General features: G+C 30.8%; 1 protein-coding gene and 1 long non-coding RNA gene across 2 annotated transcripts in view; one reads left to right on the top strand and one right to left on the bottom strand.

Annotated features, from left to right (window-relative positions):
- The window catches only part of nell2a (neural EGFL like 2a), a 173,973-nt gene that overhangs the window by 14,263 nt on the left and 142,105 nt on the right, over positions 1 to 17,605 (bottom strand). Inside the window, exons 16-17 of the mRNA XM_051099295.1 lie at positions 4,324 to 4,464; positions 2,540 to 2,733 (exon numbers count right to left, since the gene is read on the bottom strand). Of these exons, the coding sequence (XP_050955252.1) occupies positions 2,540 to 2,733; positions 4,324 to 4,464 (335 nt within the window). The remainder of the gene's footprint in view (positions 1 to 2,539; positions 2,734 to 4,323; positions 4,465 to 17,605) is intronic.
- LOC127156443 (uncharacterized) lies at positions 4,471 to 16,968 on the top strand. Its single transcript, XR_007825752.1, has 5 exons — positions 4,471 to 4,572; positions 6,306 to 6,339; positions 9,690 to 9,743; positions 10,230 to 10,343; positions 15,968 to 16,968. It is a non-coding gene; the product is annotated as an uncharacterized LOC127156443 (long non-coding RNA).

The raw sequence follows: 17,605 nt of genomic DNA, 5'->3' as shown, positions 1-17,605 counted from the left end.
TTAATTTAACCTTTGTTTTAAACTCATAATTGTAATATTTTTTGTAGTGCCTTTAATCTTACTATAACCGCACTTTTTCCTTATGTTTTTTCATAAATTGATGGTCACTTTTTGGTGTTTTTTTAATTTATATTTTGCCATAAATGCTGTTGATAAGCGTCCTTTAAAGATCTCATGTCCTTCTGCGTCTGTTCTTCATATCAGATCTGAGATTTATCGTTTAAACGCTCATATGAAGAAAGCTTGTGTTTGCTGAAAAGGTAGATGAAGTGAAAATGAGGAGTTGAATGTCAGTCTCATCGTCGTCGAAAGATGTTTTTGTCCTTTATTTTCAGCAGCCGAAGCGAGTATGAAAACTCGGTGACCCGTGACGCACGTCTAATTTAGACTGACAGCTCTCCCTCTTCCACGTCAATTAAACGCTATCGGCTGATTAGGGCTGATTCGCTCTCTCTGTCCTTCACCATGAGCGCCTTAATTGGTAGATTGATTATTTAATATCTGAAAAGCCATCGTGCTCGTCGCCTCCTCCAGATGCAAGAAAACATTTCAATTAAAGACTTAATTAGCGAGCGTGACCAGCCAAATTGATGGAGGTCAACGGCTTTAATGGAAATGCGACTCCTCGAGCGTTTCCATCCGAGCAAAGCAAACTCATCATTCATTACGCACTAAAACAATTACATTTCACTTCATATCTTCACATGTATATGAGCTTATATTCACTAAATGAGACTCGCTTGATTGGAAATACTTCTCTAGTCGCATCAACTGGCTTTTATTAGTCGCAGATCTTAAATTGTATTTTATGTTTTGTTCTTTTGTTGTTTTTCTGGTTTATAAAATACAATATTAAACACAATATTCTTGTCTTTTTTTTTTTATTAAAATGTTATATTGTTTAGAATCTTAAAAGTATTTCTTAAAGAATTACAACACACACACATAGGGAATAGAACTATAATGAATTTTAATTTTAATAAAATATTTTAAATCTAATATTAAATACAATATTATTGCATTTTTATGTATATTAATATATATTTTTACTAAAATGTTATGTTGTTTTGAATTCTTTTTTTAAATTAAGATTTACAATCAATTTTTAATATTCATTTAATTGTTAAAGATTGTAATATTAAATACAATTTTAAGAAGTGTAATATAATTATTAAAGATTTTTATAATATTAATTTAATTATTAAATATTGTAATATTAAATACAATATTATTGCATTTTATATATATTTGTATCTATTTTATTTTTACTAAAATGCTATATTGTTTTGAATACTTTTTAATTAAGAATATTAATATAATTATATTAATATAATTATTAAAGATTGTAATATTAAATACAATAATGTAATGTAAACTAATGTAATATTGTTTTAAATGATTTAATTAAAAATTACAACAGATTTTTAATAATATTTTAATTATTAAAGATATAATAATGTATTTTATATATATATATATATATATATATATATATATATATATATATAATATTTTACTAAAATTATATATTGTTTTCAATACGTTTAAAAAAAAATATATTATTATTAAATATTGTAATATTAAAAACAATATTATTGCATTTACTCAGGTTTAATACAGTTGATTGTAAATAAAAATACAACCATAGTTGTAAAAAAACTGTATTACTTGAAATAAAATAAAATAAATAAAAAACATACTTCATTTAATTTTGTATTAAAAAATAAAAACTGAAATACAAATTAATAAAGCTATATAAGCATTAAAGATACTAATAAAAATGACTAAAAAATTCAAATGAAAATGGAAAATATAAAACAAGAAATTAATCTAAATATTAATAAATATGAATATTTATTAATCTAATTGTTACAGCTTTTTCTTAATTTTTTTTATTAAATGATTTAACTAAATGTGTTATGTATATTTAAAATATATAATATTTTTACTAAAATGTAATATTGTTTTGAATGCTTTAATTAAAAATTACACAGGTATTTAATTTAATTATTAAAGATTTTATTTTTACTAAAATTATATATTGTTTTGAATACGTTTTAAATAAAAAAAAATATTTATATAATTATTAAATATTGTAATATTAAAAACAATATTATTGCATTTACTCAGGTTTAATACAGTTGATTGTAAATAAAAATACAACCATAGTTGTAAAAAAAAACTATTACTTGAAATAAAAAAATTTAAATTAACAATAAAAAAAAAAAATTAGAAAAAGATTATAAAATGTATACATTTTTTTATAAAGTTTATAAAAAGCATTATTTATTATTGTAATATTTGTTGCACTACCTAATTAATCCTACTGTTGTTTGTGTGTTTTAATAGAGATTACACCACAAATGCTGTTGATGCACGTCTTTTAAAGATGTGATCATGTGACCCTCTTGACCTGTCCTTCATATCTCAGGATGAGACGGTGGTGATTTATGGCGTGCGGTGAAACCTGCTCCGCTGACGGCCGTGAGGACGCTGCCCTCGTCACAGCCAATTCCCATAATGCATCACTCTCACTGACCTGACACGAGCACACGGAGCATCTGTCACTGTCCAGGACCCAGATCTGTCCGTTGTGCTTGACCTTGCCGTCGTGGTTGCAGTCGCCGGTGCAGTTGTGTCCATGAGGGCAGCGGCAGTCGTAGCCGCCGTCCAGGTTGAAGCAGACGGTGTCGTTTGCGCAGGTGCTGCGGCCCGTCCGACACTCGTCGATGTCTGGACGAGCAAACAAACACACACAGACCGTAAACGTACACAGCGTTTGAGAAAACTGTGTGATGTGTCACTCATATGCTAAAGTAGTTTTTAGTAATATTCTGAATTACATTTTTTTTTTTTTTTTAGTTACATTTTTAAATTAAATTTTAGCAATTTGTTTTTTGTTTTGTTTTTTTAAATCTCTGTATTTATCATTTATTAGTTTAATATTTATTATTCAATGTTTAATAATTAGTTTATTTTTTATTAATTTTAATATATTTTATTCTATACATTTTTTTCGATTTTATAGTCATTTTTTGTTATTGTTTAATACTTAATATTCTTTTTGAATTATTTTTAGACAATTATATCAATTAGAGTTGTATAAATTAATTATAATTCTATAAATTTAATAGATTTTTTTATTTTTGTGATTGTTATAAAATGTCTTTTGTTATTGTTTTAATACAGCATTTTCTATTTTGAATTATTTTTAGGTAATTGTATCAATTAAAATAATTATAGAAATTAAATTCTACAAATTCTATAGACATATATATATATAGTATTTCTAGTAATTGTTTAATACATTTTATGCAGTCTAATGTTTTGGTTTAATATTTATTATTTAATGTTTAATAATTAGTTTAGATTATTATTTTTAATATATTTTATTCAGTCTAACATGTATTTAGTTTAATATTTATTTAATTTATTAATTTAATAAGTTTTGTTTCAGTTAATGTTTATTTTATTTTATTTCATAAGTAGCAAACTAGTTTTTTTTTGCCTTTATATTTAATTAATGATAATTAATCATTGATATACTGTTATAATTAATCTTTATTTATTTGTTTTATAGTTTTAATTTTATTTATTTTAGTACTTCATCTTAAAGCAAACAGCTAGGTGAAATAAAGTTAAAATATATTTTTTTAGGTATATTTAATTTATTTTAAAAAATAATGATTTTTAATATTATTTATTTATTTATTTAATACATTTTGTTTCAGTTAATGTTTATTTTATTTTATTTATTTTTTTAGTTTTAGTTAATGATAATAACTCTGGTGATATATCATTTATAGACTGTTATAATTTGTCTTTATTTATTTATTTATTTATTTATTTATTTTTTGGTCTTAGTTTTATTTTAATACTTCAACTTAAACTAAACAACTAGGTGAAATAAATAAAGTTTAGATATATTTTTATTTAAATATTTTTTTTGAAAGTATTTTAATTATTTTAGTTTTTTATTGAAAGTAATTATTTCTAATATATTTATTTATTTATTTATTTATTTATTTTTTGTTTTAGTTACCAATAATAATCTGGTATAGTATATACTATTAAAGTAAATACTTAATCACTTTAATTTTAAAGTTTTAGTTATTTTGTTGCATATTTTTGTCAATTTTTTAAAGTTCTTTTTTTTTATATATATATGCATTCTATGTGCTGTTTATTAATTTTTAATTACTTGTAATTAGTACCTTAACTTCAAACAAAAATGAAATTTTTTGCTTTGGAAATTAGCTGATGTAAAATGAATGTAAGTGTGTGTGTGTGTGTGTGTGTGTGTGTGTGTTCGGACAGCTGTACCTTTACAGGACTCTCCGTTGGCGGTGAACACCTCGTTGTCATGGTAACCGTCACGACACTCACAGTGATACCAGCCAGGTAAGTTCACACAGGTGGCGTGTGTGTCACACTGAACCAAACCCTCCGAGCACTCGTCGATATCTGAACACACACACACACACGGTTCGTTATCTCCGCTCCAAACCCTCGGCTGCCTACATGAACAGCATTTTAAGGCATCGTACGGCAACATGTTCTTGACGAATGAAGGTAGGCAGCAACATTATGCCGAGATTCACACCAAACTCTAATGCAGCTCTGCATGAATCCTCAGAAGAGCTGATAAAAACATCAATAATCCACATCATCACTTAATGTCTTCAGGGGCCAAAAGCTGCGTATTTAATTAACAAGTTGCTAGCATTTTTCTAACATGATTAGTATGTTGCTAACATGTCTCTAGCATGATTAACAAGTTGCTAGCATTTTTCTAACAGGATTAGCATGTTGCTAACATGTTTCTAGCATGATTAACAAGTTTCTAGCATTTTTCTAACAGGATTAGCATGTTGCTAACATGTTTCTAGCATGATTAGCAAAGTTGCTAACATGTTTCTAGCATGATTAGCAAGTTGTTAGCATGTTTCTAACAAGATTAGCAAGTTACTAGCATTTTTAGCATGTTAGCATGTTTATAACAAGATTAGCAAGTTGCTAGCATGTTTCTAGCATGATTAGCATGTTGCTAACATGTTTCTATCATGATTAGCATGTTGTTAACATGTTTCTAGCATGATTAGCAAGTTGCTAGCATGTTTCTAGCATTATTAGCATCTTGCTAACATGTTTCTAGTATGATTAACAAGTTGCTATCATCTTTCCAGCATAATTAACATGTTGCTAGCATGTTTCTAGCATGATTAACAAGTTATTAGCATGTTTCTAACAAGATTACCAAGTGGCTAACATGTTTCTATCATGATTAGCAAGTGGTTAATATGTTTCTAACATGATTAGCGTGTTGCTAACATGTCTAGCATGATTAGCATGTTGTTAGCATGTTTCTAGCATGATTAGCATGTTTCTAGCATGATTAGCATGTTGCTAACATGTCTAGCATGATTAGCATGTTGTTAGCATGTTTCTAGCATGATTAGCATGTTGCTAACATGTTTCTACCATGATTAACAAGTTGCTAGTATGTTTCTAATAAGATTAGCAAGTGGCTAACATGTTTCTAACATGATTAGCATGTTTTGCTAATATGTCTAGCATGATTAGCGTGTTGTTAACATGTTTCTAGCATGATTAGCAAGTTGTTAGCATGATTCTGGTTGCTAGCGATAGATAAATGAGTTTGAATGAGTGTAAATGGATTAGAAATAGTACATAGAAGGGAAGTGTTGATTGAGTCTCAAGGGATTCTGGGAGTTTAGATTTGAATTTTGTCAGTTGGAGTTTGAATAGTGTTGCTCATTTGAACATTCGTCAATGTAAGTCTATGGGATTTTTGGTGGTTTTGATCGTCTGGTTTACAAAAACTGTAAGGCGGATCAGTCTGAAAAGATACAGCACATCGAGTCAGACCAGTCTGAAGATCTGGGCCGAGTTTGGAGTTTGTAGAGTTAAAGCTCTAGGAGGAGATACAGTCTACAGTAGTTTTCTCCAGTGATAAAGTTCATCTCCTGTTGTCTCTCGCATCAAAAGTCCAGCCACATATTTGTTTAGAGCTGTTTTGGCTTGTAAACAGTGCAGATTTCTCTCCTGATTCAGACCAGACCACTTTTTCACTGGAGGAAGTGTTATTATAGATTATGGACTCGTGTGGAGTGTTGTGGATTATTGTGATGTTTTTATCAGCTGTTTGGACTTTCATTCCGACGGCACCCATTCACTGCAATTAACTCCTAATATGATCTCAAACATTTCTTGTTAAATCTTACAGCTTTATTCCCTCATTGAATGAAAACTCGTGACTCATTTGTGTCTGTTTTGTTTTTCAGGGATGTTCTCCATCATCTACAGCAGTGAATTCAGGTTGTATATTCAGTTTTCAGTTTTTATCCAGATGTTTTGTTTGCATCACAAATGCTTCACATTTCAAGTTCATTTCCTGTGATCTCAATATCTCAGATTATGTTGATGTTTGTGGGCGTTATGATGACAGAAGAGCTCGTCATGATGGGACATGATTGATGTTCAATGATAAACACAAATTTACTTTGTGTGTCTCACATAAAAGACCCCATCCTGCTCATATTTCACAAAAAAATAAAAATAAGTAAATAAAAAACTTTGTTGTTATGTTATGTTTAATATTATATATTAATATAATATTGCTTATAATTCTAAATATGCACACATCGATTGAAAATTACAGGGTAATGAAATTTATATTATTTATATTATTTTTTCTTTTGTATTTTTTCCTTTATAGATTTTTATTTTTATTTTATGATTTTTATAAAATGTCATTTTTGGTTGTTGTTTAATACTACTTTTTCTGTTTTTAATTTTTTTAAAAATTAATTATGATTCCATAAATGTAATAGTTTTTCTTATTTTATTATTTTTATAAAATGTATTTTTTTGTTGTTTAATACAACACTGTCTTTTGTATGTGTCTTTTTTATACACTTACATCAATTAAAATTAATTATATAAATTAATTATAGTTCTACAAATTCAATAGTTTTTCTTATTTTTATGATTTTTATAAAATGTATTTTTTGTTGTTGTTTAATCCTTCATTGTCTATTTTGAATCCTTTTTAGACAATTACATCAATTAAAATAATTCTATAAATTAATTATAGTTCTATAAATTCAATAGTTTTTTATTTTTATGATTTTTTATAAAATGTCAATTTTTGTTAGTTTAATATTGTATTTTGTATTTTTAATTATTTTTAAACAATTATATCAATTAAAATAATTATATAAATGAATTACAGTTCTATAAATTAAATAGATTTTTTATTTATTGTTATAAAATGTTATTTTTTGTTATTGTTTAATACTTCAATACCTTTTTAGACAATTACATCAATTAAAATACATAAATTAATTATAATTCTTTAAATTTAGTAGTTTTTCTTATTTTTGTTTTTTTTATAAAATGTATTTTTTTGTTGTTGTTTAATACAGCATTTTCTATTTTTAATTATTTTTTAGACAATTACATCAATTAAAGTAATTATATAAATTAATCATATTTCTATAAATTCTGTATTTTTAACAATTTTTATAAAGTGTCATTTGTTATTGTTTAATACTTCTGTTTAATTATTTTTAAACAATTATATCAATTTAAATAATTATATAAACTAATCATATTTCTATAAATTCTGTTTCTTTTTTACGATTTGTATAAAATGTTATTGTTTTATATAAATTGAACAGATTTTATATTTTTGAGATTGTTATAAAATGACATTTTTTGTTATTGTTTAATATTTCATTTTCTATTTTGATTTATTTTCAGACAATTACATGAATTAAAATAATTATATAAAATAAATTATATAAATTTTATTTATTATATAAATATTTATTTTTAACAACAAAGTACTTCTGGTTGTTGTATTGCTTTCATGCTCATTTTAATTGTAAAAAAATTACAGTAATTTTAACTGTAATATATTGAGAAATGACTGTATTACAGTAATGAGAATCTAATGAGAGTCATTAGTGAGAATAATGAAAATTACAAAATAATTTCCTCCCAGACACAGTAATGAGAGTTTTTCTGGAGAATGTGTGGAGGGAGAAAAAACAATAATGCTTCTAAAAATAGACTTTTCATCTCTTCTATACAGAATTATTCCTCTTTTGTTTCTTATGATTTTATTGTGAAATATGACCTGGACATGTTTTCATTCGCCCACAGAGCGTGTTTGGTCCAAACAGCGGCGTCTCAGTCTAATCCCGTCTTCAGACAAATGACTTTTGCGATTGAGCCGTAATGAGTGGAATGATATTAAATTAGGCAGCGGCGACATTAAAGCCATTATTACTCAGACGCTGGTGGAGAGAGATTTTCTCAATGATTAAACACTCACAGGAGAGATGAGCCTCTGCTCTGATTAAAGCTGATCTCAGATCATTATGAAAATCACTCTTCATCAGCGGCCAATCACGGTGCGACCTCGCCGCGGTCAGGTGACCGTCAGGAGCTTAACTGGGTTTCTGGGAGTTTTCAGAGAGCAGACTGAAGGATGATTAGATGAAACTGATATTGCTTAAAGGTGACCCACATCTTCTGATTGTTCTTGTGTGTGTGGTTTGTTTTTTTTGTTTTTTCATTGTTGTTAATACAGCATTTTCTATTTGTAATTATTTTTAGACAATTATATCAATTAAAATAATTGTGTAAATTAATCATAATTCTATAAATACAATATATTTTTTATTTTTATGATTATAAAATGTCATTTTTTGGTTAGTTTAATATGGCATTTTCTATTTGTAATTATTTTAAGACAATTACATCAATTAAAATAATTAACGATTTTTATAAAATGTAATTTTGAATTATGTTTAGACAATTATATCAATTTAAATAATTATATAAATTAATTATAATTATATAAATTCAATGGATTTTCTTATTTTTATGATTTTTATAAAATGTATTTTTTTGTTGTTTATAAAGTATTTTCTAGTTTGAATTATTTTTAGACAATTACATCAATTATTATACAATAATTATATAAATTAATTATAATTGTATAAATTCAGTAGTTTTTCTTATTTTTGTTTTTTATAAAATGCATTTTTTGTTGTTAATACAGCATTTTCTAGTTTGAATTATTTTTAGACAATTACATCAATTTAAATAATTGTGTAAATGAATCATAATTCTATAAAACCATAGATTTTTTTATTTTTATGATTATAAAATGTCATTTTTTTGTTAGTTTAATATAGCATTTTCTATTTTTAATTATTTTTAGACAATTATATCAATTAAAATAATTGTGTAAATTAATCATAATTCTATAAAAACCATGGATTTTTTTTTTATGATTATAAAATGTCATTTTTTTTGTTAGTATAATATTGCATTTTCTATTTGTAATTATTTTTAGACAATTATATCAATTTAAATAATTGTGTAAATGAATCATAATTCTATAAATACAATAGATTTTTTATTTTTATGATTATAAAATGTTATTTTTGGCTTAAATAATTATATAAATTATATTTTTATAAATTCTATATTTTTAACGATTTTTATAAAATGTCATTTTTTGTTATTGGTTTTAGACAATTATATCGATTCAAAAAATTATAGAAATTAATTACAGTTCTATAAATTCAATAGATTTTTTATTTTTATGATTGTTATAAAATGTCATTTTTTGTTATTGTTTAATATTTCAGAGTTTTCAGAGAGCAGACTGAAGGATGATTAGATGAAACTGATATTCCTTAAAGGTGACCCACATCTTCTGATTGTTCTTGTGTTTGGCAACGTTGATTAATAGCACAGACGGAAACGGGAACTCCAGCAATTTCATTTCAGTTATATATTTTCAGAAAGTGTTTTTAGATTAAAATCACAAGTAAATAGTGAAGTACATAATCTCCTCCCTGTATTCATTACTAAAGTCTCATATCGAGCCTCTGCAGACAACAAGCCGAACCCGCTCACATTTATCATGGTTCTCCTACAACCTGAACTTTCAGAAACATGAATGAGTCTGACTGTTACGGAAAAGTTTTGGCCATCGGCTCAAACTTTGTCCGCAGTTTCCCCTCGTTGTAAAGCCATGCCACGCTCCTCTATTCTGCTGCTTTCACACCGCCGGAGATGAGCAGAAAATAGATGAGCGGGTCTTTTTTTTTTTTTTTTTTTTTTTTTTTTTACAGCCGCGTCTGTTTGCTGCAGAATGCTGAAATCACTCTTGTTCTTTGTTGCAGAAGAGTTTGCAGTTGGCAGAACAGACTGGCTTTGAAATTGAAAAGGCGTCCGGCCGCTTCACTACTGGAGAGAAGAAAAGAAAGAGAACGAGCTGGAGTTGAAGAGCTGAATCGGTGTGGGATGCTTGTGTTTTTTGTGCTATTTATATCAGAATAGATGTCAGGATGCTAAATATACTCCACAGATAACAATGTTTGTAGCCGTTTCATTTAGAGCATTTACTGTTAATGACCTCATGAAAATTGATTCAGTTTTGAGCGAATGAAACGGGCTGAGTGATGTGTTCATTTCAGACATTTATGTTCTTATGAGAACGCTGCAGCGTGTGGGAGCTTGTTTCTGACATGGGATAAGACATTTTTTTTTTTAGAAAAGCCCAATTGTGACCTTTTTTTCTCAGAATTGCAAGAGCTAAACTGAGAATTGCAAAAAAAAAAGGTTAGAAGTGGTGACATGAAAACTAGAACTGCGAGATATAAACTCAGAATTTATATCTTATTATTGCGAGATATAAAGTCAGAATTATGAGAAAATAGTCAGTTGTGATGAATTAACATAATTGTGAGATATAAACAGAATTATATAAAGTTAGAATTTGAATCGTGACTTTTTTTTCTCAGAATTGCGAGAGCTAAACTGAGAATTGCAAAAAAAAAACGTCAGAATTGTGAGATGAAAACTAGAATTGCGAGATATAAACAGAATTGCGTTATATAAACTCAGAATTGTGAGATATAGACTTAGAATTACGAGATGTAAACTAAGAATTGTGATAAAATAGAATTGCGATATATAGACTTAGAATTGCAAGATATAAACAAAATTGCAATATATAAACAGAATTGAGAGATACAAACTGAGAATTGCAATATATAAACAGAATTATATAAAGTCCAAATTGAAAATAAAGTCAGAATTGCGGAATATAAACTAAAATTGTGAGATATAAACTCAAAATTATGAGATATACGTAGTCAAAATTGCAAGATATAAAGTCAGATTTGTGAAATATAAATTAGAATTGTGAGATAGAAAGAATTGTGTAAAAAATAGCATTGAGACATAAAGAGAATTGTAAGATAAACTCAGAATTGTGAGAAAATAGTCAAAATTGCGAGATATAAAGTCAAAATTATGAGAAAAGTCAATTGCGATATATTAACAGAATTGCGAGATATAAACAGAATTATATAAAGTCAGAATTTGAATTGTGACTTTTTTTTTCTCAGAATTGCAAGAGCTAAACTGAGAACTGCAAAAAAAAAAAAAAGTCAGAATTGTGAGATGGAAAAACTAGAATTGCGAGATGTAAACTAAGAATTGTGATTCAATAGTCAGAATTGCGATATATAAACTTAGAATTGCAAGATATAAACAGAATTGCGTTATATAAACTCTTATATAAACTTATTAAATTGCGATATATAAACAGAATTGCAAGATATAAACAATTATATAAAGTCAGAACTGTGAGAAAATATTCAGAATTGTGATATATATACTCAGAATTGCTATATATAAACAGAATTGCGAGAGATAAACAGAATTATATAAAGTCAGAATTTGAAAATACAGTCAGAATTGTGGAATATAAACTAAAACTGTGAGATATAAACAGAATTATGTAAAGTCAGAATATGAATTGTGACTTTTTTTTCTCAGAATTGGGAACTAAACTGAGAATTGCAAAAAAAGGTCAGAATTGTGAGATAAAAACTAGAATTGTGAGATATATATAGTCAGAATTGTGATATATCGATAAAAATTGAGAATTGTAAGAAAGTAGTCAGAATTGCAAGATATGAAATCAGAATTATGAGAAAATAGTCTGAATTGCAATATATAAACAGAATTGTGAGAGAAACTCAGGATTGCAAGATACAGACTTACGAAATATAAAGTAGAATTTGTCAGATATAAACTCAGAATTGCAAGAAAATAGTCAGAATTGGGAAATGTAAACAGAATTGCAATATATAAAAAGAACTGTAATAGTCAGAATTGTGAGATATAAACTCAAAATTATAAGATATATATAGTCAAAATTGCAAGATATAAATTCAGATTTGTGAGATATAAACTAGATTTGCGAATTGTGTGAAAATAGCACTGCGACATAAAGAGAATTGTAAGATAAACTCAGAACTGTGAGAAAATAGAATTGGAATATATAAACCAAGAATCGCGAAATGAAATCAGAATTGTGAGATATAAAGTCAGAATTACAAAATTATACACTAGAATTGCAAAATAGACAGAAATAGAATATATAAATGTAGAACTGAGAGATAAACAGAATTGCGAGAGAATAGTCAGAATTGTGAGATACACACTCAGCATTCTGACTTTTATCTGTGAATTGTGAGAAAAAAGAATTGCGACAGAATTGAGATACTGCAGTTCTGAGTTCTGGATTTTTCTCTCAGTTCTGAGTTTGTCTTGCAATTCAGAGTCAGAAAAAAACAATCAGAATTCAGAAAAATCAAAATCTGTCTTAGAAGTCTTTAAAACTTCAGGCTTTTGAATTTAGTTCACACATTCTGGTTAAAGCTTTCTCAAGCCAACATCAAAGTGTGTCGACAAGCTTTACCGTCCAGTTTCATATTGCGCCATGTTTCTTTATCATTCTCATGTATAAATAATTGAAAAATGTCTACAGCATTGCAAACGGTACATCAGGACCCACCAGTGACACTTTTCACCATCACAGCAGCTCAAAATCTTATGAAATCAGCACGTTTCTAGATCTAACGCACAATCAAACGTGATCGTACAGCACAGCTGAGCGGTTACATAACAGCGGCAGGAGTTTGTAAAATACAAGCACAAAAAAAGAGAAAAAAATGTGCAAGATTAAACAACAGCTGCAAACAAAGGCGTACTTCCTCTTCAAACACACACACGCGCGACGGCGTCCTCAGAGACGAGCCATTTACATGTAACGAGCCACTCGTGAGAAACAAAAGGCCTTAATTAAGCACCACAAATTAACTCCGTGTGTGTGTGTGTGTGTGTGTGTGTGTGTGTGTGTCTAAATAAGTCATGAAATCCTGGCCGCTGTAGCAGCGTGTGAATATACAGGTGAAAGCAGCCCACGCGCACCAACTGCAGCGGTGCATTGTGGGAAAACCCTCATGACAGTTTGCCATGGCCAAAATACTACAGTTACTGTTGCTATTAATTATCAGTCATCAAAAAGTCTTTACTACATTAATTACTATGGTCTACTGTTAGTAAGTAAATGCTATTCATTTTTTACCATGGTAGCTATGGGGTTGCTAGGGTGTTGTGGTTAGTTGCTATGGATTTGCTATGCAGTTGCTACATTATGTCACTGTGCGGTTGCTAGGGTGTTGTGTCTGGTTGCTATGGAGTTGCTAGGGTGTTACAGCTGGTTTTAATGGAGTCACTATGTGGTTGTTAGGGTGTTGTAGTTGGTTGCTTTGGTGTTGCTATGCAGTTGCTAGGGTGTTGTGGCTGGTTGCTATGGAGTTGTTATGCGGTTGCTAGGGTGTTGTGTCTGGTTGCTATGGAGTTGCTAGGGTGTTACAGCTGGTTTTAATGGAGTCACTATGTGGTTGTTAGGGTGTTGTAGTTGGTTGCTTTGGTGTTGCTATGCAGTTGCTAGGGTGTTGTGGCTGGTTGCTATGGAGTTGTTATGCGGTTGCTAGGGTGTTGTGTCTGGTTGCTATGGAGTTGTTATGTGGTTGCTAGGGTGTTGTAGCTGATTGTTGTTATGGCTAGTTATGCAGTTACAATGGTGTTGTTGCTGGTTGTTAGAGTGTTGTGGATAGCTGCTATGCAGTTGCAAGGGTGTTGTGGCGGGTTGCTGTGGAGATGCTATGTGGTTGCTAGGTTGAGTTGTGGTTGCGGCTGGTTGATGTGTAGTCAATATGCGGTTGCTTTGGTGTTGCTGTGCTGTTACTAGGGTGTTGTGGCTGGTTTCAGTGGAGTCACTATGTGGTTGTTAGGGTGTTGTAGCTGGTTGCTTTGGTGTTGCTATACAGTTGCTAGGGTGTTGTGGCTAGTTGATAGAGAGTTGTGGCTGGCTGCATTGGAGTTGCTATGTGGTTGCTATGGTGTAGTGGCTGGTTGCTATGGAGTTGCTAGGGTGTTGTAGCTGGTTTTAATGGAGTCACTATGTGGTTGTTAGGGTGTTGTGCCTGGTTGATATGGAATCAATATGCGGTTGCTAGGGTGTTGTAGCTGGTTGTTTTGGTGTTGCTATGCAGTTACTACAGTGTTGTGGCTGGCTGCTTTGGAGTTGCTATGCAGTTGCTATGGAGTTGCTTTGCAGTTGCAGTGGAGTCACTATGTGGTTGCTAGGGTGTTGTGGCTGGTTGATATGGAGTCAATATGCCGTTGCTATGGTATTCTGTCTGGTTGCTATGAAGTTCCTGTGCGGTTGCTAGGGTGTTGTGGCTGGTTGCTTTGGTCTTGCTATGCAGTTGCTAGGGTGTTGTGGCTAGTTGATAGGGAGTTGTGGCTGATTGCTATGGAGTTAATCTGTGGTTGCTAGGGTGTTGTGACTGGCTGCTAGGGTGTTGTGGTTAGTTGCTGTGGAGTTGCTATGCAGATGCTATTAATGTGGCTGGTTGCTATGGGGTTGTAAGAGTGTTGTCATTAATTCCTATGAATTTGGTATGCAGATGCTACAGTGTTGTGGCTGGTTGCTTTGGAGTTGCTATGCGGTTGCTAGGGTGTTGTGGCTAGTTGATAGGAAGTTCTGGCTTGTTGCTATGGAGTTGCTGTGTGGTTGCTAGGGTGTTGTGGCTAGCTGCTTTGGAGTTTCTATGCAGTTGCTAGGGTGTTGTGGCTAGTTGATAGGAAGTTGTGGCTGGTTGCTATGGAGTTGCTATGCGGTTGCTAGGGTGTTGTGGCTAGTTGATAAGAAGTTGTGGCTGGTTGCTATGGAGTTGCTATGCGGTTGCTAGGGTGTTGTGGCTGGTTGCCATGGAGTTGCTGAGTCTTGCAGCTCATTTCAATGGAGTCACTATGTGGTTGTTAGGGTGTTGTAGCTGGTTGCTTTGGTGTTGCTATGCAGATGCTACAATGTTGTGTCTGGTTGCTTTGGAGTTGTTATGTGGCTGCTAGGGAGTTGTGGCAGGTTGCTACAGAATTGCAATGCAGTTGCTAGGATGTTGTGGATAGTTGCTATGCATATGCTACAGTGTTGTGCCTGGTTGCTATGGAGATGCTACGTGGTTGCTAGGTATGCTGATGTGTGGTGTAGGATTTACTTTAAAACAATGTTTCACTCAGAAATTGCTAGTAAATTCCAAAAAATTACAAGTAACACATTGAATTAAACATGAAATTTCAAGGTTGAAAATGGAACTTTTACAACTTGTTTCGCTGTTTCACACCATTATCTACGGTTTTATGGTGTAAGTATGATTACTGTCAGTGCTGGGTAGATTACACACAAATTCTGTAGTCCGTTACAGATTTCATAATAAAATAGTAGTTAGTAACATAATCTAGGTTACTCATTTAAGGTAATGTATTCTAACTACTTCTTAGATTACTTAACTCTAATCTGATTCTAGGTATTTTAAAATATATACATATTCAAATATAAACATATTAAGATATGCTGTAATTACGAGTACTCTGATGATGTGATCCAGATTACATGTGATCAGTTACTCCCAGCTGTGATGACTGTAACATACACAGTGTAGAGTCTGTATGAGATGTGAAGGCTCAGTCTGTGTGTTTCTGTGTTTTTCTCCAGGGGTCTGTCGCTCCAGCGCTGAATCCGCTCACACAGTCACTCCGAACACAATGACTTCATGCAACATTACAATCCAATCTCTGCAAATACGACATCAAAGCGAAAACGTAACAAGATGTGAAATTTAAACTCGCTCGTATTTACCGGCAGACAACGGCTTCATTTCTCACTCGGGGCGTTAAAGAAAGAAAGACCTCGGCGAACAACGAACCGAAACAAACGGAGCGCCGCGGCGGGATGAAATGAGAGTTTCCTCCTTCGGTTTGTGAGCCATGAGCGACGACTGACAGACCCGTGACCTCTAATGAGCAACACGCGCAAGAAATCCCACCTGCGCTGATGAAACCCAGCTTCATTTCCACTCGCTCACATGATCTTCAGTGTGTTTTGTAGGATCTCAGTGAGCTGCAGTGCTGTCTACATAGGCAGCTGTCTTCCAAGGCAGCGTCCTAAATTTCATTAGTGACTTAATTAGCGCTCCTATTCATGTGAAAGCTGTTTTGATTTGGTCTAGTAAACAGCCACCTAGCAACCGCCCAGTGACACCTTAGCAACCACCCGTAGGATCACGACAGCTTTGCACAGGGATGAAAACTCATATTTTCATTAAATGCAAAAATCTGGTTAAACTCAGCAATTTTGGGTCGACACAAAGTGACATATAGTTAATTCAATATATTTATAGATATATTATTTTTTAAAGTAGGAGTAGGAAAAGTGTGCACTACGTTTTCCAATACAAATATTTAAACGTTTTTAAATCAAGACAAATTTATTTCAGAAGCGAAATTACACAAGATAATGTCTTGTTTTCTGAAAAAATGTATCAAAATTAAATCGTCGTTAAGTCTACGATTTTATGCTTAAAACTGTAGGAAATATATGCTAACGGAGTGAGAAAAAAATATAGAAATTGGTCTTGTTTTATGGATTATTTTTCATGGATCTCAAAAACATGAAACTGAGAAACTATTCACATAAAAATGTACAACCAATTTTAATATGTGCATTTAATATAATATTTTTTAAAATAAAAATATATTTAAATATATTGAATAAACTAAATGAAAACAAATGTACTGACAAGCAATTGTAATAGATTTACATTTAATATGATATAAAATAATTTAATGTATTTACATTCAATATGTATACAGTCATGGCCAAAAATATCAGCACCCTTGAAATTCTGTCAGAAAATGCAACCCTTCTCAGAAAATTGTTGCAGTTGCAAATGCTTTGGTACTCACATGTTTATATTTTTGGTTTGCATTGGAACAACACAAAAAAAAAAAAAAACACAGAATCCAAAAAATGCACCCATATTAACTTAATATTTGGTAGCACCCCCTTTGGAAAAAAGAACTGAAATCAATTGCTTCCTGTAACCATAAATAAGTTACACCTCTCTACTGAAATTTTGGACCACTCTTCTTTTGCAGACTGTTCCAGGTCATTCAGATTTGAAGGATGCCTTCTCCCAGCTGCTCTTTTGAGATCTCTCCACAGGTGTTCTGTGGGATTAAAGATCTGGGCTCATCACTGGCCATTTCACAACTCTCCAGCGCTTTGTTTGTATCCATTTCTGAGTGCTTTTTGGAGTGTGTTTCGGGTCATTGTCCTGCTGGAAGACCCATG

The sequence above is a fragment of the Labeo rohita genome, chromosome 25 (genome assembly GCF_022985175.1).
Source record: "Labeo rohita strain BAU-BD-2019 chromosome 25, IGBB_LRoh.1.0, whole genome shotgun sequence".
Taxonomy (NCBI): Eukaryota; Metazoa; Chordata; class Actinopteri; order Cypriniformes; family Cyprinidae; genus Labeo; species Labeo rohita.
Note: the sequence above shows the minus strand (reverse complement) of the source record. Positions and strands in the feature narration are given on the sequence as shown.